The following is a 24,411-nucleotide window of genomic DNA, read 5'->3' as shown; positions in this document are numbered from 1 at the left end:
TCGCATTATCAGTTGTAGAGTGAACGCCAAGCGGCGCGAGTGATTTGAGGCCAAGCTTATAAAATAAATAAATAACATACATAACAATTGTTTTTTTTTTTGGAACTGCGCAATGTGGTGGACGTTGTTTTGCCTGCTGCTGCCCTTATTGGGTCAACTACAGGCAGCTGATCAAGGTATGCCAAAAATCATATGGATACTTTCTCATAACTGACAAACTCTCCACTAGCCTATGAAACGCTGCGTGAACGCATTATGAAGGCCGAGCAATTGGCCTCGCTGGGCGGTAATCTCTGGCTCTCTTCCGACGAGGAGAAGGCCAACAGCATACTGATGAATGCCAAGCGCGCCGAGATTGCTGAGGGAATCAAGAATCCCGAGAAATATCCACCTGCCATGCACTTCTTCCAGGGCAAACAATATGTGAGGCAAAGCGAAGTGTTTCGGATTATACAAAAGATGCCCAAGGGTGCCTTTCTTCATGGACACAATACGGCCATGGTCAGTTCCCGTTGGATTATCACCAATCTGACCACAACCAACAATCTCTACACATGTCGCGACATCAATGGGCTGCTAATCTTCACCTATGATCCCGCCAATTCCAATTGCCACAGCGAGGAACAGAATGTGTGCACGGAGCGCATCAATGCCGAAGATCGCCATCAATACGAACGACAGCTGGAGAGGCACATCAACATGCACAGCACAAAGCCTGAGTGTAAGTGAAAGAGAGTCTTCTTAACTTCATTTTTGATTACTTAAGCTGCTCTACTTTTTAACAGCGCTTTTGCCACATAATCAGAAAATTTGGCAACGTTTTGAGAACATATTCACCACCGTGGATCAGCTTTACAAGTATCAGCCCACCTATTGCGCCTTCCACAAGCGACTGCTGGAGGAGCTATGTGAGGACAACATAATCTACGCTGAGATACGTGCTTCACTCTCGCCTGTAAGTATGCAATAGATTTTTTCCTACCTGCTGCTCACGGAGAAGAAAAGCTCCTTAAGTTGTGGATACTACTGCTTAGCTGGTGAAATAATTACTGACTAGGAGAGCAGCTCTACTTATTTATAAGTTTCTTTATTTAAGGTTTTGCATGAATCAATTGCCAAACTATTAAATTGGGGTAGGCTTGTGTCAATAGGGCATTGTGATAGGCTGACAAAATTCAGAGATTATGAAGAAAGAAACTCAAGCGGCAGACTGGCGTCTGAATTTGAACTTATCCTGAACTTATGAGCTCATTAGCCCAGCTTATCAGCCAGCCGCATTTGTTCGTATACAGAAACCGAAAGGGAAACCCCTAAATCTCTGCAGCTGTTAATTTAAGTTATGTAAATAATACTAGGAAAATAATGTGTGGAATATTTTATTCAATTAATTGAAGTACTTAAAATGAAAAATGAACCTCAAGTTCGTTCGATGACTTTTTTATTTGAATACTAGATTTTTATATTTGTTTTTTTTTCAAAAACAGCTTTATTAATCAATTAGAGCGCAGCTGTACTTACATCTTATCAGCTCAGCTTGTTTTGTGACAATGATATATCTATGTATCGAAATTGCTGTATCTTTATTATTTGTAATTCCAATTGTACTAAAGTATTTGGTTTCTTTTCAGCTCTATGATGACAACAATCGCACTTATAGCTCGCTGGATGTGGCCAATCAATTGGAGCGTATTGTGGAGGAGTTTTAAAGCCAAACATCAGGACTTTGTGGGCCTCAAGGTGATTTACGCGAAACGCAATCGCGCCTCAGAGGAAAAAATGGGCAACCACATAAGAACCTTCAAACAGTTGCAGTAAGTTGTAGAAGATAAATATTTAGATTGCTTTTTATATTTTTAATGCAATGCACAACAATGAGAATATTGAGATAAGTAATTTCCTCTCTATAATGCCAATCATTAGACTGTCCGCTTCATCGAGTAAATTTCTTTTTCCTTCCATTTAATAGAGACTATTTTAGGCATATTTTGTGAATCGTGTAATTTGTTTTTTTGAGTGCAAACTTCCAAGTGTTTATATACACGATTTTAATTCCATTCCAAAGCTATGCCAAAAGCTTTACTATAATCCATTGATAATAAAATGCCTTATTCATTCTCACAGCGCTGCCAAACCGAACTTTATCATAGGCTTCGATATGATTGGACACGAGGACTCAGGCAACATGCTGAGCAAGTACGTCAACGAATTCTCTGATTTGCCCAACACAGCCAACTATTTTTTTCCACGCAGGCGAGACAAGTGAGTAAACAACTTTGGATTTCTAAATCACATCTATAATCTCTTTCTTCCACTCTTTTAGATTGGTATGGCCGCACCGACTGGAATATGATGGATGCCATTCTGCTGAACACGAAGCGCATTGGCCACGCCTTTGCGTTGCCCAAGCATCCCCAACTGTGGTCCACGATCAAGAAGCGCAACATTGCCATCGAAGTGAATCCGCTGTCCAATCAAGTTCTTGGCTACATTTGGGATTTGCGCAATCATCCTGCCAGCTTTCTGATTGCGGAGAATTTCCCCATCATCATCTCGGCCGATGATCCTGGAGTCTGGGGAGCCAAAGGACTCAGCTATGATTTCTACTACGCCTTCATGGCCATGGCTCCCGCCGAGGCAGATTTGCGTTTCCTCAAGCAGCTGGCGCTGAACTCCATTAAATATTCGGTGCTGACGCCGCCGGAGCGACGCAAGATAAATCGAGTGTTCCAACGAAAGTGGACAGAGTTTATAGCAAACATTTTGAATCCCAAGTTTAAGTAGCGTAATTCTAAAACTAAACTAGATCTAACATAATACAAAAGTTGAGATTAAATCAAGACTTAAATCTAAACTGTGTTGGCTGCAAACCAGCCATGCAAACACTTCGGCACCGGGCCATTGGTGTGAAAATCGCAGCGTCCCAGCTCCGTCATGGTCTTGGCACACAGCACAATCAGACCCACATAGCGATCGTTGAGTCCACCCACCACCATGGAGGCCAAGATGACGCCATCGTCCTCGCTCTGCGGCTCCGGGGAAGGCACAAAAATTGGCTCGCTGGGATAGACATTGGGTTCACACCAGGTCTTGCAGGTTTTCTCCTGAACATCAACCTTGATGAGCTGGAAAAGAGACAGTTTATAGCTAAGATCAGGAATAGTTTCCATGCTACTTACTGTGCCTGGATTGTGTGCATCCACATCGGAGCTGATGGCGTAAAAGTAGCGATAGCTTTTGCCCATGTGACGCTCGTAAAAAATGCGCGGCGTCTCGCAGCCCCAATCGCAAAGCATCTCCGGACGCAAAAAGATGCCAGTTGGTGTCTGATAAGCCTCCGCTTGACTACCCGCTAAGCTGACCAAATTGATACCAGTTTGCTGTTCCTCTTGCTGCTGCTCTTGCTTGCTGTTGGTGGCCATGTAGCTAATGTCCGCATACTGTGAGGCAGAGTGTCGCATGCGTGTGGCAGGCGAGTTTGTGGCCACACCAGCTAAACCCACCAGGGACATCGATTTCACCAATCGCCGCTTGCTAGGAGCAGCTCCCAAAGGCAGCACAAAGCGCAGCGGACGACCACGAAAGAGTTTAGCATAATCGGGATTCGTTTGCATGTTGGCAATCGCATCCAGATACATGCAGTTGATCATCTCAGGATTCTTGTAGCTGCATATATCGACCACCACATGACCATCTTGTTCATAGCTATTGATGATGTGCAGATAGAAAAATGCCTCCGATTCGTAGCTCTGCAGTAATTTTCCTGTAGTGCGCTCGATCAAATGAAACAACGTTGGTTTATCCTCGTACCATTTAAGACATGCAGAAAGATTCTGATTCGATAGCTGCGCCTTGACATATTCTGTCAGCGAAACCGAAAGCGGCTGCTCCACAATCACAAAGTAGTGCTCTGTTAAGCCAAAAGTGTGCATATATCCAGGATGCAGTTTCCAACGACAAGGCAACGTGGCCACAATGTGCGCATCCTCGAACATTTGCTGGCCATGGGGAAAGCAAATGATTGAGTAAGCCGGGCCAGACTTGGTCATGCTGGTTCCCAGGTTGTAAACGGTGCCACTGGGCAGCACATGGGGATGCGATGTGTGATTGATGATGCCCACATAGTCTGTGGTGCAGATGCGTCCCTCAGTGGCCAAGGTGCAGGGATTAATGCTGCAAGGAAAGAGGAAATATAAAGGAAAAGTTTTTATTGAGAATGAAAAGGAATTTCCTAATATATAGCTAAGAGATGACATTAAAAACAGGCTTGCAATTCGGTTATATGGAATTTGCACAGGTTGTAGTAAGCGTGTCTAAATTCTTTAACAAAATTAAAATGCGTAAACATTACAAGAGTGTTGTCCTCAAATTTTGTGGGTCTAGCCTTTATAGTTGCTGATTTATAGACAGTCAAGCAAGCGGACAGACAGACAGACAAACTAATGAACTTATTAAGCTAATGCTTCATATACTACTAATGCAAAGTAAACAAAATAAAGCGTAGACACTACAAGAGAATTGTCCCCAATTTGGGTGTCTCTAGCACTTAGATTTGGTGAGTTATAGATATTGAAACAAGCGGACAGACAGACAGCCGGATGAACTTATTGAACTAAGGTGATAAGGATAATGTCTTCCAACTCAGAGCTGTCCAATTGCATTTCCTACCATACTGATCCTTACATTCTCCTACTTAACTAATACAAATATCAAGTATACGCACCGATGCATAAAAGGTGTCTCCGTAAAAGTATAATACTGATCGCCAAAGGGATAAATGGATATCATCGAGTTATCCGTTCCACTATCCGCTCGAAACATGGCGCTAAACTTGTCAAAGATGCTGTGACAAGGATCTGGAACAGCCGCCGTGCCAAACTCTGTAATCACAATTCGTTGCGCAGCGCGATTCTTCTGCAACGTTTGCGTGTCCACAAAGCGATTCTGATAAGTAACATGACCGCCTTTAATAGCAAAGCGATGCAGCAGCGCCGAGCAGTCAAAGAGGTGTCCGAAAGTCATGTCGCCCACTTTCCAGCTGCCGGGACCATTCCGCAAGAGGCTGCCATTAAGCCAGCTGGGAATGTGGCCACTGTGATGACCCTCGATGGGATCGACAATCTCGCGCTCGCAAGAACGCAGCCAGACATCCGAGGAGCAGTTGGGATAGTAGCGACCGTTGCCATCCAAGCGCGTGGCTTCCGGATTGTCGCGACGCTCATCGTACTTGACCTGAAAGAGCAAGAGCAAAGGGTTGAATTGTTGATAGGGTTTAAACAGGGTTAAAAGCAGCTGCTTAGCGTGGGTTAACGTCTGTATTGATTTGGGATTTGGATTAGTTGCCCTTAAGCCCGCGCTTAAAGCCGATTAGCCGTTAACCATACGCCCCGTTGGCCCTGCAAACAAAAATTCCGCGTGTTTCATCAGCCACAGCAGCTGTAATTATTCCCATGATACTGCGACTAAAAAATAGTACAGTGAAGACTCGCTTAAGAGTCAAAATTTTTCCGAATTATGAGATAGTCAAATAGAGTCCATTAAGCAGAGGTTTTATTTAACTTTAATTATTCATTTCCACCTGGCTTTCAAATTAAATTTACAATCACTTGTTTTATCACTTTTTAGGCACAAAATTCAAAATTTGAATCAAAAATTGTTGTCTAACTAACCGCAAAGAAGTCGCGCATAAAACTTTTGAAGACACGAGCGGACATTTCGAGCAATTTGGCAGGTAAATAATCCTCTTGAACAGATCCTTGAGAGAGCGTCAGACAATATCGCGAGACAATTGCACCGCTAGAGCAACAAACGACAACTGACAAAACTAGCCAAGCTCAATGCAGCCACGTTGATTCTAGTTTTGTGAGGGTGGCCAACTATATACAACAGAGCGCTGACCCAACGCCAACAAAACGACGAGCGCCGTGTGTTATTCATAATTTTGATTGACAGTCGTCGTAAGCCGCATGCACAGAACAAACGTAAACGAAACGAATTGAAACGAGAGCTAGACAAAATGTGTGGCACAGCATTTTTGCCGCTTCGTCTCCACCGAGCGTGTGTGTGTGAACTAACATTTTGCAGCTGACTTAAGACGATGCGACGTCATTTAATACATTACACTGACTGACTTTTTTTTTGCGTCTGACCTTGCTGACAGTAAAGTAAGCGAACACAGTTACAAAGTAAATAATATTTTTTCCTTCTTCTTCTCTTCTCTGCAGAAGCCACAACAAGGCTGCAAACGAAGTTAAATGCAATCCAATATGATGAGGTAAGTAATACATTTTGTTGCCGCAGCGTATTGCGCATACGCCACGTGGCCTGCCCTGGCCTGGCCAAGGCAAAAGATTTTTCGTGTGTACAATGCTCTCTCGGATTTAAGTTCATGATCGAATCAATTATAGGCCAGGCTAAGGCTAAGTTTCTATGCCGACAATTGGGCTGAGCTCTCTTGTCAGGTGCATCTAAATTAGAAATATAAATTGTCGTCAATTGTGACAAAAAATAAAGAGAACTTAAGCTTGCAGCTGGGCGTGCAACGAGCGCGCTATTTATGGCAAGCTCAGCTGCACCATTTCCTTAATTTAACCAATCCCCGTTTTTAATTGTTCGTTTGACTTAGCACTATTATAAATTAAATGCATTGCATGCTCAATATATATGTTTTATCCTACTAAACTATCAATGTAAATCACATAAACGAAATAATAATTATAAAAATAAGTTTGACTACTTTAACAGTGGTATATTATTTTGATTTATTAAACTTAATATATATTAATATATTAATTAATCTAAATTGCACTAGTCAAATACAAATCATAATTCAATTTTATTTGTTAAGGTATAAGAAATACAATATCTCCTAAAATTTAAAATTAGTTTCATAAAAATATATTAAAAATTAAAGAACATTTAGCTGTTAAATTGTTGCTTAAACTAAACACATTTCAAACGCCAATAGAAGTTAATCGATAAATTCAAATTTGAATGTGGCGCCAATGCTGCCCATCTATGGTTTTTTTTTCGTTACTTGGTGCTGCCCAACAGCTGTCAGCGCTGGGCAACACTTTTGCTAGCTGTCCTAATCAGCTGTTGTTTGTTAGTCTTGACTAGCAGCCGCGAAACAACGGCGCAAAATAAAAACAAACAATTTAAATGTAATTTAATTTAGTGTGTATAATTGAATTTAATGTGTGTGCATGTGTACTTGCAGTAACGTTGACCCCAGCAACATACTCAGTCCGTTTAATATCTGTGAATGCGACAACGCCGCCGACTACAGCGGTGACTTTAATCCCGAGCCCAGTCTATCGCATCCCTGTTTTACGCACTACGGTTGCCCTTTCGAAATGAGCCACAACCGCCAACAACAGCAGTCGGAGCAACCGTCCAAGAACAACTTTGGCAATGGTGTCGCCGCCACAAGTCGCATTCCAACCAGAGGAGCAGCTCGGCCACGCCTCTCGCCGCGCATCAATCAATCGTTTCGGCCAGTGTTCCATGAGAGGGCCAACGCTGAGGATGCGGCGTTGTTGACCAACACACTGTGGAAGCAGGCACGCAAATCGGGCAACCTCAGTCTCACTAACAAGGGCATGGCACGCGGTAAGTAGCAAAGACTTTAAAACACTTGGCTAAATGAGACTCGTGTGTGTGATTTAGTGATAACGGAGCAGCAAGTGAGCGATTGGAAGGCGCTGGCAGAGATGTTGTCAGAGAAGTGGGCAGAGGAGTGGGCAGATGAGTGGACAGAGAAACAAACAGAGGGACGTGAAGAGGAGGAAACTCTCAGCAGTGGCAATCATGAATTAATGGACAGCAGCGCTTTATGGTTCATGTACATGGTGTGATCCACATTTCTCGAGCGCGCGCCACGAACTTGGCCCTGACACAAAACCCATAAATGGCAATGTGCAAATTACACGCTTCAGTGGACAGCAGCCAATCCCCCAAAGCGGTTGAGCCGTGTGGCGAATGCTAGCTGACATTTTTAGTATGTGCCGTGCGCTTGCTGCTCGCGGAAGTGTCAGCGTCATTCCCGTCAAGATTGCGTCGTCCAGGGAACGGTCGAAAACAACGCCACGCAAACAGCTCACATCGTTTTGCATATGTGGTCCGCATGCGCATCCGCGACGCCTGCGACGACGCTACTATCAGATACGTGAATTCCAAATGGCCTCCTCGGGCGACGAGCTGGAGAGCGAGGATCCCGACGATGAGCTCGAACTAGATGATCAACCAGAAGCTGCCGCTGCTCCCAGTAGACAGACGAAGCTTTTGCAACCATTTTGCTGCCTACTAATTCTGTTCCTTCTTCTCTTTTCAACTTTTTTTGTTGCAGTTCCCGAACGTCTCTATGACATCAACGATGCGGATGAGGACAGTAAAGCAGCAAATCTGGAGGCATTAACTCTTAACGAGGAGGACGCCTGGTGGAATCAGCAGCCACTCAACAATTTGGATTTGAGCTCCAATGCTCTCACACACATCTCGCCCAAGATTGAGAATCTAAATACTTTGACGGTGTTGCAGCTGCATGATAATGCTCTGGTTGCCTTGCCGCCGCAAATTGGCAAACTGGAGAAATTGGTGCGCTTGAATTTGAGCCACAACAAGCTTAAAGAGCTGCCTCCGGATCTCTTCAGTTTGCCAGAGTTGCGGCATCTGAATATCTCGCACAACGAGTTCATCGAACTCGATCCGGACATTAGCAATCTGCACATGCTGGAGTTCTTGGTGAGTAGAGTCTAGAAACAGTTCTATTATAATCAATTTGTAGGTGATGGTGGTTAATCCTAAAACCAAAGTACCCAGAATAATGATTATTTTCGTTTCTTTAAATAAACTTGGGGTAATTAAGGATTTCTTTTAACTATTTATATTACATTATTTTCCTTGACTCATTTAATGAGACATTAATGCGTAGCCCAAACTGTAAGACCTAAGAGGCTGCACCTTTTACACAATTTAGTTCAAAGGTTATAAGTTAATAAATTGTAATGATTTTGAGAGCGAAGTTACGGTTGAGCTAAGACACAAACTCTAACATCTATCTTTACCAGTGCTTAGTGAATACACGATCTTTTTGTAGTTTTGTAAAATTACAATTAAAATCCTCTCCATGGCAATTGAAATCTTCAGCACTTTGATGCTCTCTTCCCTACTTAACTTCATATTTTAATATTATTTCTAAATGCAATTCAGTATAATTTTAAATTACAGAAATTTATTAATATAATATTGAAGTTACCAATAAAACATGCATTATTTATATCCTTTTTTCACTCAAAATTATTGGGATAAAATCTGTATTAAGTAATTAAACATAATATTACTTAGTATCGTAACGAAGAAACATTAAAAATAAATATATTATAATTACTATATAACTTGTAAAATATAACTTCATAATAATTACGTTGCCTGCCCCATAACTAATCCAAACTTGCTTGCTAACACAACAAGGATGCTAGTAACAATAACATTAAAAGCTTGCCCGGCGGCATTGGGTTCCTGGTGCGTCTAACAGCGCTGCTCCTGCCCAATAACCACATCAAGGAGTTGCCGCCCGACATTGTCAACATGCGCTGTAAGTAATGCTCTAGGTAATCCACTTTTATCTGACTTTGTTTCACTTTCCTGTAGCTCTACAGAAGCTGGATCTGATGAAGAACGATCTGGTGGCCTTGCCCGAGGACATGGGATTGCTGCGCAAGCTGCAGTGTCTCTATGTACAACATAATGACATCAAGGAGCTGCCCAGCTTCGAGGGTAACGAGTCGCTTAATGAGTTGCACGCCAGCAACAATTTTATCGAGGTAAGCTTCAGTCATTACTATCACAGATTTTACTTAAAAGTAGTCATTGCTCTGCAGCAAGTGCCCAAGGATTTATGTGCCAATTTGCCGCATCTGAAGATCTTTGATTTGCGTGACAATAAAATAAGCGAAATCCCAGATGAAGTGCATTTGCTGCGCAATCTCACTCGCCTCGATGTCACGAACAATTCCATTCATCAGCTGCCAGTTGCTTTAGCTCATTTGGCACATTTGGTCAGCCTGCAAGTGGAAGGGAATCCCATCAAAAGCATTCGTCGCGATATTATACAATGCGGCACTACGCGCATTCTGAAGACGCTCCAAGAACGCGCTCAGGCCAAGGATCGCCAAGGAGGAGGCGCCGATGTCCAGACTAGCCCAGCAGCTGTTGAGTGTCAAGCGCAGTCTGAGCTGCCTGCTGGCAATGTGGACAAGTGAGTAGCTTTTTAGTTTACTTCAGATGATTTGACTGTCAATTGACTTGGCGACGTAAGCAGCTATCGGCATCATCAGCATGTGGCGCCTGTGCAGGCGAATTACAACATTGAGTATCAGCGTCAGTTTCAGAGTCAGTATTTTATGCAAATGCAACAGCAAGAGGAGCAGCAGCAACAACTACCGCAGCAGCAGCCACCTCAGTGTCCTGTTTACTATGGACAGTTTACACATCAAGCGGAGCACTTGAATTCCCAGGCATCGCAGTTTCAATTTGATCCTCAAGCCGCGCAGTTTAATCCGCAAGTTGCACAATTTAATCCTTATTCGCAAATGCCAGGCTGTGGTCCCTATATGCCCGAACAACCACACCAGCTAAACTATCGACAATCCTTTGCGCGCATTCCCAACTTTTACCGCCGCACATTCTGCCTCAAAGGGAGCCAAATTACTCTGCCTGTGCCGTGCAATTACGTTGGGTGTAGTGTATCACCATGTCACCTTAGCAATAGCTATTTAATTCAACTACTATTTCTTACCTTACTCACTTCTATACTCCTTATCTTGCAGATACAAATTGCGACATACACGCACATTAGCAGTCAATTTAGAAGGTCTTACTCAAGTACCGGATCAGGTCTTTGAGGTGGCTGCCGCTGAAAATGTGCACGTCGTTGACTTTGCGCGCAATCAGCTCAAACAGTTGCCTAATGGGTACGTCTTAAGGTAATCCTCTCCAGCGATTCTCTTTCAAAACTTCTGCTTTAGCTTGCAGCTCATGTCGAAGCTGGTCACAGAGCTCGTGCTCTCCCAGAATGCCATTGTCGTGGTGCAGCCTTTCATCTCGCAATTTACGCGCATTTCGTATTTGAATCTATCCAACAATCTGCTCACGGATCTGCCAAATGAATTTGGCGTACTGAATACGCTGCGTGAACTCAATATTGGCAACAATCGGTGAGTTGCCTGTGGAGTTATTTATTCCACTTCTCTGCTAATTTCCTTCGGTTTTTCAACAGCCTTACCTTCATACCCAAGGCATTGTATGAGCTGCAGGGCTTGGAAATCTTGTTGGCCAACGACAATCACATTACGGCCTTGAATGTGGCGGGTCTGGAAAACATGGGACGACTAAATACGCTGGATTTGCGTAACAATGATATTGAGTCCATACCGGCCATATTGGGCAACCTGACAAACATAAAGTAAGCTATTTTGTTGCCTTAAATTTATTGCTAAAGCGGTTTATAGATTAGTCACAGGTAAAATACTTTATATTATACTTAGATGTCTGTTGGTACATTTATATAAAGCCTTAGATCTCTGTATCTTTAGAAGCTAAACACATAAATTGTATTGACTATACTTCGGAAGATTGTTACGTAGCTAAATGTATAACCATCCCTCTCTTAGACTATACTAGATTTAAGTATAAGTATTTATCACTTAAGAGAAAGGCTTAGAGATAGTCAAGCTTCATAACATTCTTCCGAATAATAATTAATTATATTATCAATATAATTTGAGATATACTCAAAGCTAGAGATTAAAAATGTTGCTATACTTTAACAACTCTGAAAGCTTTTACAACCATTTAACGGTCTATAAAAATTTTGATCAGCTTTTCTTTTACTTTGTTTTAGTGAAAATAAATATCCTTAGCTCTAATGATCAATTTTGATTAATTCCTCATTTAGTACTCTCAAATAGATAGAAAACAAAGTTCAGAAAAACCTACAAACCATTCAACTTATTAGCTTTTTAAGAAGTATTTTCCTTCGTTGTTTTGAATCTTAGCTACCACGTTTAGTGGTAATTGGTTTCACTCTTGATATCTTTTAACCGAAACTAACTGATTATTTTTAAGCTAGAGACTAGAACTTTTTATACATAATTTGATAACCTTTTCTTCAATTGTATTTTGTATTTCCTTCCTTTTACTTGCAGACACTTGGAGCTGATTGGCAATCCATTCCGGCAGCCGCGTCATCAGATCCTCATGAAGGGCACCGATGCCATAATGTCGTACCTGCGCGATCGCATTCCCACCTAAAGGAGGACGCTTAACTTTTGCGGGGCGGGGAAAAACTATTTATTTATTTTTTAGCGCACTTTTTACATTATTATAATTATTAGTTTTGTTGTGTTAATTTTGAGAAATTCATCGCTTAACCAAATTAAAGTAGCTGCCACACAACCACAATGCACACACACTACACTTCGAGCTGTGTGTGTGTGTTTGTGGATGTGTGGCTACATCGAGACGCGCGTATTACCTTGTACCACAAATAACAAAGGCAACTGCAATAGACATAGAGTCAACTCCCAGTCCATACTAGTCACAGTCACACACACACACAGAAGACGCGCCAAACTAGACTTGCAAAATAAAAGTGTTTAAAATGTGTAAATCGTTGGATTCCATTCCTTCATTGGTGCTCCACAACCTCGTTGCGCAGTCGCTTGGCAAGAGTGCGACGCAGTTGCAACGCTGCATTCTCTGCCTCATCCGCTGGCGGCGACGGCGGCAACTCGTCGCCCTCGAGGAGCTGCTGTGCCACCTGTGCTGAGCTGGGACGTGCTCCTCCAGCTGGTGTGCTGCGTGCCACAGTTTCCTGCAGCTGCTTGGCTCGTGTTTGCTTCTTGATCTCGACGATTTTGTCGCGCTGCTGACGCAAATATTCCTGCCTTGAGACGACATCGTTGGGATCCACTTTGTCCTCCTGCTCGAAGAAGAGATTCAGACGCTGAAACTTATCGTTGACCAGCTCGAGATTGGCATCTTGTTCGGGTGTCAGAGCAGCCTCGGGACTCTCGAGGTCATCCGACACGGTTTTGGCAATCAATTGGTCCACATCCACATCCACATCGCCAGCGGCATCGCTAAATGTGGAATGAAATATTATAGTTGTCATAAGGCAGGCAGTAAATCTCTCTTCGGACTCAACTCTGTGGCTGTGGCACTCTCGCTGTCGGAGAGACTTTGTGCCAGCTGATGCTTCTCAATCAAGTCCAGCGCCTGCAGCTGCAGCTCCACATTGCGTTGGGTCATCATGCGTATGAAGATCTTCAAATCGTTGGCTGCCCAAATCTGCTGAAACAACACCTGATGGAACTGAAACGGATTCTCGCCCTGTCCCTGCTGTCTGCCCTCGAGGCAAGCCAGTTCAAACTGCTCCGGGGTAATGTGCATCTCCTCCATGAAACTGCCCAGCATAAAGTCCACCAGATTCTTGTACTCCTCATAGATTTGTCTTATGTCCGGATTGTTTTCATCCGCCTGCAAATTGGGATCAAAGACTGCAGCAAACAACGCAGATTTGGGAATGAGAAGATTACGTGGCACTTGGCAGAGAATCAACATCGAACTTTACCCAGAGATTTCTGCTCGATGAAGGTCTGAAGCGGTGCATTCCAAACAGGTCCGTGCAGAAAGCAGACGAGTGAATCAAATACCCAGGAATCCTCAGCAGACATTTCGTGTTGTATTTTTTGTTGAAATATAATTGCAATCTCGACTAGATTGCAGCTACAATAGAAATGGCGTCAGAGCTATGACGAGTTGCTTTCTGTTTGGTCCTTGAAATGTTTGCCATGGCAACCAACCAACCCTCCCCGCCCCATAAAGTAATCATTATAGGGTATATAGTATAGAGTTTAGGGAGAAGAGAAAGTAAAACGCATGAAAAGTTTTGCAATTTATGTTTTTGTTTAAAAACTATTAAAAACTATGATTTAATTTACTCAATCATAATATAGAGATGTTTCAAATTATATATATTTGTTGTTGTGTGTGTATATGTATAATATGTATGTTGTATGTTAGGTATCGTATGTGTGTGTGTGTGTGTGTGAGTTAGGATTAGGGGTATTTAGACAGCATATCATATACAATACACATTTTTTTGTTTGTTTATATATAAATACTATATGTATAAACTATAGTTTTTCATCTTCTATTTATGCAAATTTCATTGTTTCACGTTTTGTTTAAAGTTTCATTTATTTTATCATTTTTATTTATTGTTGCAGTTCATTCAGAATCAAACAAAAACAACAACATGGAAGGATATATATTTTATATTTAATATGCATATGTGTATGTGTGAGTGTGTGTGGGTGGGTGGAGGGGAAACGTGGACAGAGGCTGCTCCAAGGAGGAAACCATTTGGATTCGAAACAGCAACGAAAACTCCAAAAAACAATAGATAATAAATAAATAATAGAAATACACTTTTACTATGTATTTTTCTTATAGAGCTGCACGCGCACATGGCAAAAATACGTTTCGATTATTAACAAATAACTTTATTGTGGTTCTAGTAGATTGTGTTGTGAATATTGTTGTTGTTGCTGCTGCTGCTTTTTGTTGCTGTTGTTGTTGTTGTTGTCGTCGTCGATGTGCCGCTTTCTTCATTAACTACATTGTTTAGTTGTCGTATTAAAAATTAGTTTAAAAAAAAATATAACCTTACATTGGAAAAACGCAAGAAGACTTTTCTGGTTTCACTTTATGCGTACATATTTTGTTAAACCCTTTTACAATCTATTTTGTTTGTAATTGTAATTATCATTATTAGTATTACTTTGTAAATGATCTGTGTGTGTGTGTGTGAGTGAGGGTGTGTGTGTGTTTGCGTTGGCGCAACCGTCAATTGATTTATAAAATTTAAATATGCTGCTTAGTTTCATAAGGACAAGTTGTTGTTTAGGTCTAGAAAAAACCCCCCAATTAGCAATATACAAATTCCTCCTCGCCTTCCTTCATTTCTTTGCTATTATTATCAACTGTATAGATCCAGTATAGTTTTATCGTTTATCTTTATGTGGTATCATGTAATTCGATATTTTTGTTGGGGGAATAACTCTAAATTATATACAAGGTTTATTTTACGTTTATGTTTGAGGGCATTTTACATATGGCTAAAACTCTGTATGCAAAACCAAAACAAAGTTTGTTCAATTGGCCAAGTTAGTTAACAGCATCAATTTGTTTTTGCTGTGCTTATTACGAATGCAATTGTTTGCTAATTAATTATCGTAGTACTTAGCTTAGACACAAAACAATTCGGTAAACAATTTTCAATTTGCTGCCAAATTACACATAAATTAAATTAACAATTATGTTGGAAAAGGAAACTATTTATATACGATTATTTGATGATGAAGAAACGTTTAACAATTGCCCTTGCAATACGCACAACAAGTTGATATTGCAGAATCATGTTGACAACATTTAATCCGTCAGACAAGAACTTTGTGGGCCAACTTAACAATCTTTGTTTTCGAGGGGGGTTCGGTTCCATGTGAGTTTTATTGTTGTTGTTGTTGTTGATGAGCGAGCGAGCTGCGTTTAGTACAACTTAAGCACCGGACTTGTAAACACGGCCAATAAACACTTTTCATCTTCTTCTGATTAACCACATTCATTAATTCGCTGTTTGCTGCTGCTTTTGTTGTTGTTCTGGTTCTTCTTCTATATTAATATTATATTATGTTATTTATTTTGGTTTCTTTCTTATGTTTTTAAGCACTCGCAACACAACGCACACAACAACTGCATATAATGTGAGTTGCTTTTTTTTTGTTGATCAAGAATTATGTGTGTTTGTGTGTGTGTGAGAGTGTGGATGAGTGTGCACATGTAATATTATCATTTATACCCTATAAGTTATATTCATTTTTCCATACATATATATATAAATATTTATATATTTATTATATATATATGTGTGTTTCGTTTTTTGTTTTTGTTTTTCTTTTTTTGTGTGTGTTTTGTTTAATTTAGTAAAGTAAGATTTTATAATTTCTTTTTTACTTTTTTCTTTAAAATAAATGTTTTATGCTAAAATTTAATATTATGATTTTTTGCTTGTTTTCGTTTCTTACATGATTGCTTACAAGCAAACGCTACTCGCGGCCAATCGAGGGGCATTGGTCGAGATCATTTAGTGTCCTCTCCCAAATCCTCCAGAGCCAGGAGTGTTCTGTGTTGTGTGTCCCGTTTCTCAACGCTACCGGGGGGCTGATTTTTGAATGATGGATCTGCTGTTCTTGCGGTTTCTCTTGTTCGATCTTACATCGTACGCTGTGTGCTTATTTTATTATTATTTTATTTGATGTTTGCTGTTGCTGTTCTGCTCTGCTGATGTTCTTGTTGCTGTTGTTGTTGTTGCGCCCACCGATCAACCCTTTCATTCGTTGGTTGTGTTTGTGTTTATGTATGGGAGGGTATTATATGAATGCGTGTGTGTGTTTGTGTGTTTGTGTGTGTTGGGGTATGTGTACTATTTTATAATTGATGCCGCTGCTGTGCTAAACGCCCCTTACTATGCAATACGCGCGCGCTTTTGTGCTTGGGGGCCATCAGAGTCCTCGTCCTCCTCGTAATCGTCTTCACCCGAATCGCTCTCATAGTCCACCAGTCCCTGTAAACAATAAGTACATTAGCAACAATTTAATCGTTTAATGGCATTTATAGTCTGCTACCTTTTTGGTCAACTTGTCCGCATCGCTGCCCGTTGGCAAATCCGTGTTTAACGCTGCCTTTTCGGCGTCTAACTTAAGTTGCGCATCGCTTGCATCTGTGGCGGGTAGCTGTGTCTGCTGCTGCTGCTGCTGCTGCTGCTGCTCGCTGTCGCTGTCACCGTTGTTGGCCACAACAGCGGACGCAAGGCTGCTTGTGCTGCTGGCTGCCGCCGTAACTGACGCGGCCATGGCCGTTGCAATCGTTGTTAGAAATTGAGATGCAGCCACCGCTGCAACCGTCGCTGAATCGCACAGAGCTGCTGCCGCTGCGGCTGGTGACGATGTGGACGCTTCTAATGACGACGTGGATGACGCTGACGATGATGACGACGACGACGAAGATGACGATGATGACGACGACGAGGACAACGCACTATTTGTGGCAGACAGCACAGACTCTGATGACTGTGGCACAACAGCGCTCAATTGCTGCTGTAACTCAGCAATCTCTGGCTGCTGTTGTTGCTGCTGCTGCTGTTGGCTTTCCAGTTGCGCCGCAGCGGCCGCATTCGATGTGGATGCCACGGCAGCAGCAGCAGCCGCTGCCACAAGTGTGCTGTTCAGGGACAACGTGTGTTGTTGTTGCTGGAATGAGTGCTGTTGCTGCAGGGCAATATTGGCAGCGGCAGCTAGCTGCACTGCGGCCTGAGCCTGCTCATCGGCGCTGCTGCTCGTCGCTGCCTCGGGGCTACTGCTGCCACTTGCCGCCGGCGCTGATACTGATGATACCGCTGCTACTGCTGCTGCTGCCGCTGCTGATACCGATGTGGCCGTGGCAGTCGCTGAGGGATTCAGATTGCCCAATAGACCGCCACCGCCGCTGTGCGGTGACGTGCTGTGCGGCGGCGAAGATTTCTGCTGCTGCTGCGATTGATTTTGTGTTGTTTGCTGCGGGCCATTCTTTTCGCTAACTGCTGTGAAAAAAGGGGGCAAACGCACATCATAAGAATAAATTTGCGAAGGAGACGCATCAAATGGCAAAGCACTTACATTTCATGACATTGTTGTAGCTATCAATTTCCTCGGAGAAATCATCTTCCTCATTGAACCACATCTCCTCCTCCTCCTCCATTTGACGCTGATCGCGTCGAAAGCGGCCGCCGCCACTGCGTATTATGGGCAGACTACTAAAAGTAGACATCGGCAAATCATTACTACTGGAAAGAGTTGACGTATAAAATATAGAATATTTACCCATCAGTGCGATTCTCCATCTTGTCACGATCCTTGAGCCGATCCTGATATTGATCGTAACGATTCTTTAGGTATTTAAACGTTTGCACATATTCGATTTCATCAAATATCTTGCTAAAGTTCTCCACAAAATATACGCACAATGTGCGTATATCCTCAATCTTAATAAACTCGAATAACTCCAGAATGGCCGACTCCAATAGATTATAGCGGCCATTGTTGCGTATAAAGGCATCCACAACAGGCGCAAACAAATTACACTTGACAATGTGCCTGCAAAAGCAATAAAGTATGATGTCAAATTAAAAATACTAAAAAGATTTAATTGATAGAACTCTTACCTGTTGTAGAACTCATCTTTGAGTGCAATTATCTTGCGCAAAAGTCGCAGAGCGCCAAGTACAAGGAACGTGTGTGTGCTCTTCATCAGCACCAGAATTCGTTTGAGGAGATCTTTTTGCAACAAGAAATTCTTAATATGATAGCTATGGTGTTCCACGCAGAAGGACAAAATGTCCAACACAATGCCCAGCAACTGTGCCGTTTGATAATCCTCGTTCTGAGGACGATCGCCCGTCGTGTTGAGCATAAGAGGAGCTAAAGAAATCGTTGGAATTTAAATATTGTCCATTCGTAAAGCGTTATCTATTGTCTAATTACCAACTAGCGTTTGTACACTGTACTTGTAGAAGAAGTTCAGAAAGTCGCCCTTCTCAGTCAGCATATTTTCGGGCTCCAGCAGAATCTTAATGATGCCCATCAGCTGCACAGCAATTCCGAGCTCCGGTTCCGAGTCGTTCAACATTTGTTCAATGGCAATATTCAGCAGCATTCGATCCTAAATCCCAATGCAAATCAAATTAGCTGTCAGCGAATATGAAATGAGTTAATTTGTAAATGAAACTTACGCCGTCGGGTCGACTGATTTGATTCAACGTATAATTGCGCACAACAAGCGGAGAGAATTCCACAATGGCCGTGAGGATGTCAATAGATGCCGATTTGGTTTTGTTGTCGTTCATCACCAGCGTCAACTCCAAAGCCTGCAGTATGCCCATGCAGGTGAGCGTCTTGTAGAAGGAATCCTTGCCTTGAGGCTGCAGATTTTGCGCAAAGTTGCAAAACTCCTTCAAGAACAAGACAATGTCGCGTCGCTTTACATCGCTGGTGCCTGGATCTGTGAGCAGTGTAAAGACATCGAGCAGAAAACGTTCGTCCTCCTGGATGAGTGTGACAATCTCAACTTTGTTGAAGAATATGAAACTCGACAGTGTGTTCAGCATATTATCCTCGACAAACACCGACGGCGTTGGCAGTATGATATCCTGAATGTACTGCACCCGAAATGTTTGATGGATTTTGGCCAACAGATCCTGATTCTTAATGGGCACCGCTTCACGAAATTTGGCCCATTGCTTCAGATACTGTCGATGCTTCTTGGGCTGTGCCACACTCGGATCGTATTCCAGGCAGCCAACCACATCGAAGATGTTGTCGTCGGCAAACATAATCTCAAACAGGGCGTTCTTATTCAGCAAGAAGATATTCTTGAAGATTTCAAACAGATGATGCAATCCCTCTGTGTTGTCGAGATCCTCACAATTGTGAAACTGATGCAGCAGCTTCTTAATGTAGTTCTCCGATTCCAGGGCCATCGATAGCTTCTCCTTGCGCAGCGGCGTTGACAGGCAGCTCTGTATGGTCTCGGGAGATGTCCTCTAATCGCGACAGTTCGCAAGGTGGCAGCTCAATGGGCGGTGCTGTATCTGACATATCCTCAAACCGCTCATCCTCCGATTCTTCGACAATATCCTGTGTGATTTCCACCGATGGATCTTTGCCTTGCACCTAAAGTATTAAGATTAATATAGAGAATGATAACAAATAAATCTAGTTATCTTAAAAGGTGTTACAAACCTGACATATCTTCTCCCATATCTCGTCACAACCGGCTTTCTCCTGAAAACTCAGTGCAAGGTCAAAGTTATCGCCCTCGGACCACACAATTAGCGTATCCTGCTGCTTCTGGTAGGCGGTGTCTGGCTGAATTTTACTCTCCAACAGCAGGGAGCCATCCGATTCGGCGCGCACCAACAACGATGTGCCCTTGAGACGCTCCACATACGTGGAGGAGACGTGACCGGTGCCACGATCGTCCCATTGCCGTTCTGCATTCAGTGCATAGAGCTTAACACGTCGGCGGGTGTCAGTCGTCATGGTTTTGGCTTTTCTTTTCTTCTAGTTATCTTTCTTTCACTTTTTTCTTAATATATTCTTAAATTGTAAACAACTACTTCTTGGTGCTGCTTGTATTGTGCTACTTGCAGTTTGTGGCTGGCTTGTAGCCGCGCGCTTGGGATGGGGCTAGTCAACTAACGACTAATTACAATTAAATTAGGATATTGAATTTGAAATTCAAAGCATTCGTCTAATCTCTACGCTCGACTTGCATATCCATGTTATATTGCTGTTGAATTTGGTGACTGCAAACACGGCAAAACTGTAAAAGAATTGGCAAACAATTATGTAAATAACAATTTTGAGTTATAGCAATTGGATAAAATAATTTATTATTTATTATTCCGAAATGTATCTCAAAGCAAAAAATTCATTTAACAACACTACTTGAAATGATTGTTATGCATTGAAATCTATCTTGTGGATACCAAACTAGAAAAATGTTCAACGAAATCTACGAAGATAGCGAGAGACAGCTGCGAGATAGCGATAAATGCGTATCAAAACAAAACACCTACAAAACACAGCAAAGCACATGAATGAAAATGTGAAAGCTACGTTTTGTGATGTTGATACCACAAATCCGAAGTACGTACGCTTTGTGTGTATGCATTGCTACACATGCATGTGTGTGAGTGCGTATGTGTATATGTGCAGTGCAAACTACTCGCAAAAATGAAATGCCAAAAAAACTGCTCTTTCCCAGTCTGTTTACAAACATACAGCAGCAAAAACAAAAGTTTTTCAAATCTCTCCACAACGCACTACTATGATTGTTTGTGTGTGTGTGTGTGTGTGTGGGAGAGTGACGTTTTTATTTCTGATGTCTACACAGTGCAAAACTATTATCGCTGCTTGGCGCTTTCGCCAGTCAAAGCCAAAAGCGACCCACAGCGACGGCGAGCGCAAACACGCGCGCGACAAAAACAAACAAAGTGACCGAGAGCCAGAAAGCGAGAGAGAGAAAGAGAGACCAATTGATGGGAGAGTGAGTGACATGGGCTAGAATTCAGAGAGTGCAAGTAGGTACACACACACATATATATATATATATATATGTAGTACTGTTGTCAGTGGGTGGCGGCCGGCAAGCGGGGGAATTTTGCTATGACAAGATTAGATTATCACACTCACACACATACATTTACGCTGTTGCTACAATCTTCGAGCGTACGCACAAGGCAACAAAAATCAATGAGCAAGTGTAAAAAAAAAGTGTGTGTAAACAGAGCAGATATTTAGCTCAGACAAAATAATACAGTATATAGTAGAGACACAAGGTCTACGTCATCGATAGAGGAGGAAACACATGCCGATGTAGAAGATACGATTATTCACAATACGATTCACGAGTGGCGCCAAGGCAGCGCTTGGAAATGCGTGTTGAGCTTTTTAACACACTAAAATACGTATTATACATTTATTATGTATATTTATTTTTTCATACCGTGGTGCACAACTTATTAAATCATCGTTGATTAAAGCGAAAAAAATATGACGGAATTAATTCAAGTACGTTAATTACGACTGTTGGAACTCGACTGTGTTGGTTTTTTTTTTTTAGCATTTGGGCAAAAAGGGCGCTTGTCATAGGTTGCAACTGATAAGGCGCAAAGTAATCTCTACATACATACAAACACAGATACGTAACGTACGTACATCTCTCTCCCTCTCGCGAAGGTGTATCAAAACAAAAACAGCAATTAAAAACAAATGCTGCACATTTACGCAACCAACAAATTGTGCCTTTCAACTGCATTAAGGGGTTAAAAATTAAGCACACAAAGTGCCAAGGATGTAGTTGAATAGATGATGGACATCAATCAGTCAACCAAAAAACTGCAAATTGCTCCAAATTTATAAATTTGCCACAGTCATCACAATCTTAAGTTAAAAACAGAGAAATAAATAAGAGCGAAAAAAGTCGCCCAGCAACAGAGTTAAAAGTTAAAGCGAGAGATAGAGAAGGGAGCGTGAGTGGGAGCAGGAGATGGGAGCGTAAGTGAGAACAGGAGAGCAGCAGAACAATGTTGTTGCTGTCAAAAAAAGCAAACACACACAATGGCAATACAATAAAAACAAAAATACAAAAAAATACCAAATGAAAAATATCGACACTGCCTGCAAGTGACACGAAAAAAAGGGGCGAGGCTGGAGGCGCACTTAATACTGTATATGTGAAGGTATTAATGTGTGTGTGTGTGATGCGTGCGCGCAATCGAAACAGGAAAGCGAAAGAAACATGTACAGGACAATGACAATACGCCATGATTGTCAGTGTATGAATGTGTGTGTGTATGTGTGTTAGTATGATGGATCTCACACAATGAATGGCCTGCAAAAGCTGCATGAAAAGCGAACGCGTCGTATCTTGTTCGCGTATGCAGAATACGCGCGCACACATACAAACATGCATATCCATACATGCATGCGAGTATGTGTGTGTGTTTTTTGCTATAGTGGGGTGGGAAAAGTATATCAACAAAATGTACAATTAGTTTAATGTACAAAATCTGTTTGCCTGCAGAAATGTCCCGTTTATATGCTTGGTCAACTGGAAATTCGAAAAAAACGAATGAAAATATTGCTCATTTTATGACATTCCGAGTTTCCTTTAAGCAAATGTGCAAAATACACATACGCATACGACACACATACAGCCACACAGCAGCTAGTGAATACATCGCTTTTTGGGCCGTTTCTTTTGCTCGTTCGTTCATTCAATAAAAATTATTGCGAATGACAAGCACAAAACAGAATTGCAAAAAATTGCAGCGTATATCTGTCGAAAAGAGCATGCTAAAGAAAAATGCCGTCTACGCTCGCAATTTTTACACACACACACACTCATCGAAACACACACACAGAGACTGCGTCTCGGTCAAATTGAAATGACGCATGTATCATATTATTTTTTCTCTTGATTTTGTTTTGGTTTTGCGGTAGCAAAAAAAAAACAAAATAGAAAAACAAACACACGATCCAATGTGCTGATATTTTTCGCATTTTTTGACGTGTTGTAAACGTTTTCACAATTTAATTAAACGCACACACACAGCAAGAAGAAGAAGATGTGTATAAAAACAACGGGTACACACCACGCAGCTACACTCACATGCAGAGGAGTCATCTCACGTACACACACTGAAACGAAAGTACGCGAGCGCAAAATCCACCACATGTAACAGCGGCAATGTCCAAATTCAACACACTACAAAATAGAAGAACCAGCCAAACTCAACACAACGAACGTTTGTTGCATAAAGTACGAGAGTACCGAGTCCATTAAATGAAAACAATTTCAACTCCTGACGCAAATTGTACAATGTTCTTGAAAATCTTTTGCAATGCATAAACATTTTAAACACTTTGCACTAGCAGAAGGAGTAATAAGTATCATTAGAATCAAGTATAGTTACACGCGAAAATTCACATGCACACCTAAACGGACTCACACATACACGCACACATGTACACTCAGACAACACAGAAGCCGCAAGAGGGCAACAGCGGGTGTGTAAGACAGAGAGAGAAAAAGAGAGCGCGAGGGGTAATATTGAATCTCTTTGCTTGCTTTTTGTACCAATAAAATGTATGCACTCAACTCACGTTGCAATTTCCTTGTTTTTTTTTGCTGTTGCGACTTTTCACATTCGTTCAAAGTATATACAATTTGCGTTTGCGCATATTTACTGTTTCCAACACCTTATTTACCATATATTTTCAATTTACTTTTGTATTTTATAATTTTTTTCGCGGAACGGACGCTTTTTTCAACCGAGACGACGATTTTTTTGTGCAACAGCAGAAAATCGTCAGAACACTGACGCCATATTGTTTTGGCCGAGACGACGACTATTTAGTGTGACCGCGATGTGATTTCAAATACAGACTATTAAATGTCTCGTAATATACCAAGTGGTGTACATCCTTTATTTTTGAATTATTGTATACAAAACAGCGCAAATTTTAATAATATGCCTTTGTTTTTAATTTTTGCAGAAAACTGGAGATCGTCGTCAAATTAAAAACGAAGAGGTTATTAGTTTTAAATGATAAGTTTATTATTTTTTAAATAAACTTGTAAATATTCAAATTCGAATTTTACAGTATATTGAAACTGACGGCATATTCTTTTGTATGCATCGATATGTCAAAAGCTATCGATGTACAAATCTGTACAGCAGTATGACCT

At 41.7% G+C, this 24,411-nt stretch overlaps 5 protein-coding genes across 9 annotated transcripts; 2 read left to right on the top strand and 3 right to left on the bottom strand.

Annotated features, from left to right (window-relative positions):
• LOC133837301 (adenosine deaminase 2) lies at positions 1-2,862 on the top strand. The gene is given in 8 exon segments (XM_062268008.1): positions 1-176; positions 230-721; positions 786-955; positions 1,629-1,700; positions 1,702-1,811; positions 2,122-2,236; positions 2,238-2,259; positions 2,321-2,862. Coding segments are annotated over 8 exon segments (1,506 nt in total). The 5' UTR covers positions 1-112; the 3' UTR covers positions 2,782-2,862.
• LOC133837299 (carotenoid isomerooxygenase) lies at positions 2,321-5,781 on the bottom strand. The gene is made up of 4 exons (XM_062268007.1): positions 5,667-5,781; positions 4,721-5,229; positions 3,177-4,170; positions 2,321-3,122 (listed from the first exon to the last, which is right to left on the bottom strand). The coding sequence occupies exons 1-4, from the start codon at positions 5,709-5,711 to the stop codon at positions 2,847-2,849; spliced, it is 1,824 nt and encodes a 607-aa protein (XP_062123991.1). The 5' UTR covers positions 5,712-5,781; the 3' UTR covers positions 2,321-2,846.
• Positions 5,588-14,707, top strand: LOC133837298 (leucine-rich repeat-containing protein 40). 5 transcript variants are annotated; one of them, XM_062268003.1, is made up of 12 exons: positions 5,588-5,728; positions 6,222-6,271; positions 7,217-7,608; positions 8,345-8,739; positions 9,469-9,592; positions 9,649-9,821; positions 9,879-10,255; positions 10,319-10,735; positions 10,827-10,970; positions 11,025-11,213; positions 11,276-11,461; positions 12,204-14,707. In XM_062268003.1, exons 2-12 carry the CDS (start codon positions 6,252-6,254, stop codon positions 12,307-12,309), a joined length of 2,523 nt encoding a protein of 840 aa, XP_062123987.1. In that variant the 5' UTR covers positions 5,588-5,728; positions 6,222-6,251; the 3' UTR covers positions 12,310-14,707. The 5 variants fall into 5 exon arrangements, 4 of the variants coding, with proteins under 4 accessions (XP_062123987.1, XP_062123989.1, XP_062123988.1 ...); XM_062268005.1 differs by lacking the exon at positions 10,319-10,735; XR_009893794.1 differs by lacking the exons at positions 11,276-11,461; positions 12,204-14,707 and having other exon boundaries at positions 10,319-10,737; positions 11,025-11,166.
• LOC133837307 (cilia- and flagella-associated protein 36) lies at positions 12,376-13,733 on the bottom strand. The gene is made up of 3 exons (XM_062268016.1): positions 13,631-13,733; positions 13,205-13,556; positions 12,376-13,139 (listed from the first exon to the last, which is right to left on the bottom strand). Exons 1-3 carry the CDS (start codon positions 13,731-13,733, stop codon positions 12,686-12,688), a joined length of 909 nt encoding a protein of 302 aa, XP_062124000.1. The 3' UTR covers positions 12,376-12,685.
• On the bottom strand, positions 14,549-24,051 carry LOC133837296 (serine/threonine-protein phosphatase 4 regulatory subunit 3). The gene is given in 10 exon segments (XM_062267993.1): positions 14,549-16,684; positions 16,746-17,698; positions 17,775-17,911; positions 17,979-18,251; positions 18,320-18,575; positions 18,639-18,816; positions 18,887-19,684; positions 19,686-19,826; positions 19,896-20,478; positions 23,826-24,051. Coding segments are annotated over 9 exon segments (3,135 nt in total). The 5' UTR covers positions 20,196-20,478; positions 23,826-24,051; the 3' UTR covers positions 14,549-16,585.
• Positions 24,052-24,411: the final 360 nt, after the last annotated feature.

This window comes from Drosophila sulfurigaster, chromosome 2R, assembly GCF_023558435.1.
Source record: "Drosophila sulfurigaster albostrigata strain 15112-1811.04 chromosome 2R, ASM2355843v2, whole genome shotgun sequence".
NCBI lineage: Eukaryota > Metazoa > Arthropoda > Insecta > Diptera > Drosophilidae > Drosophila > Drosophila sulfurigaster.
Note: the sequence above shows the minus strand (reverse complement) of the source record. Positions and strands in the feature narration are given on the sequence as shown.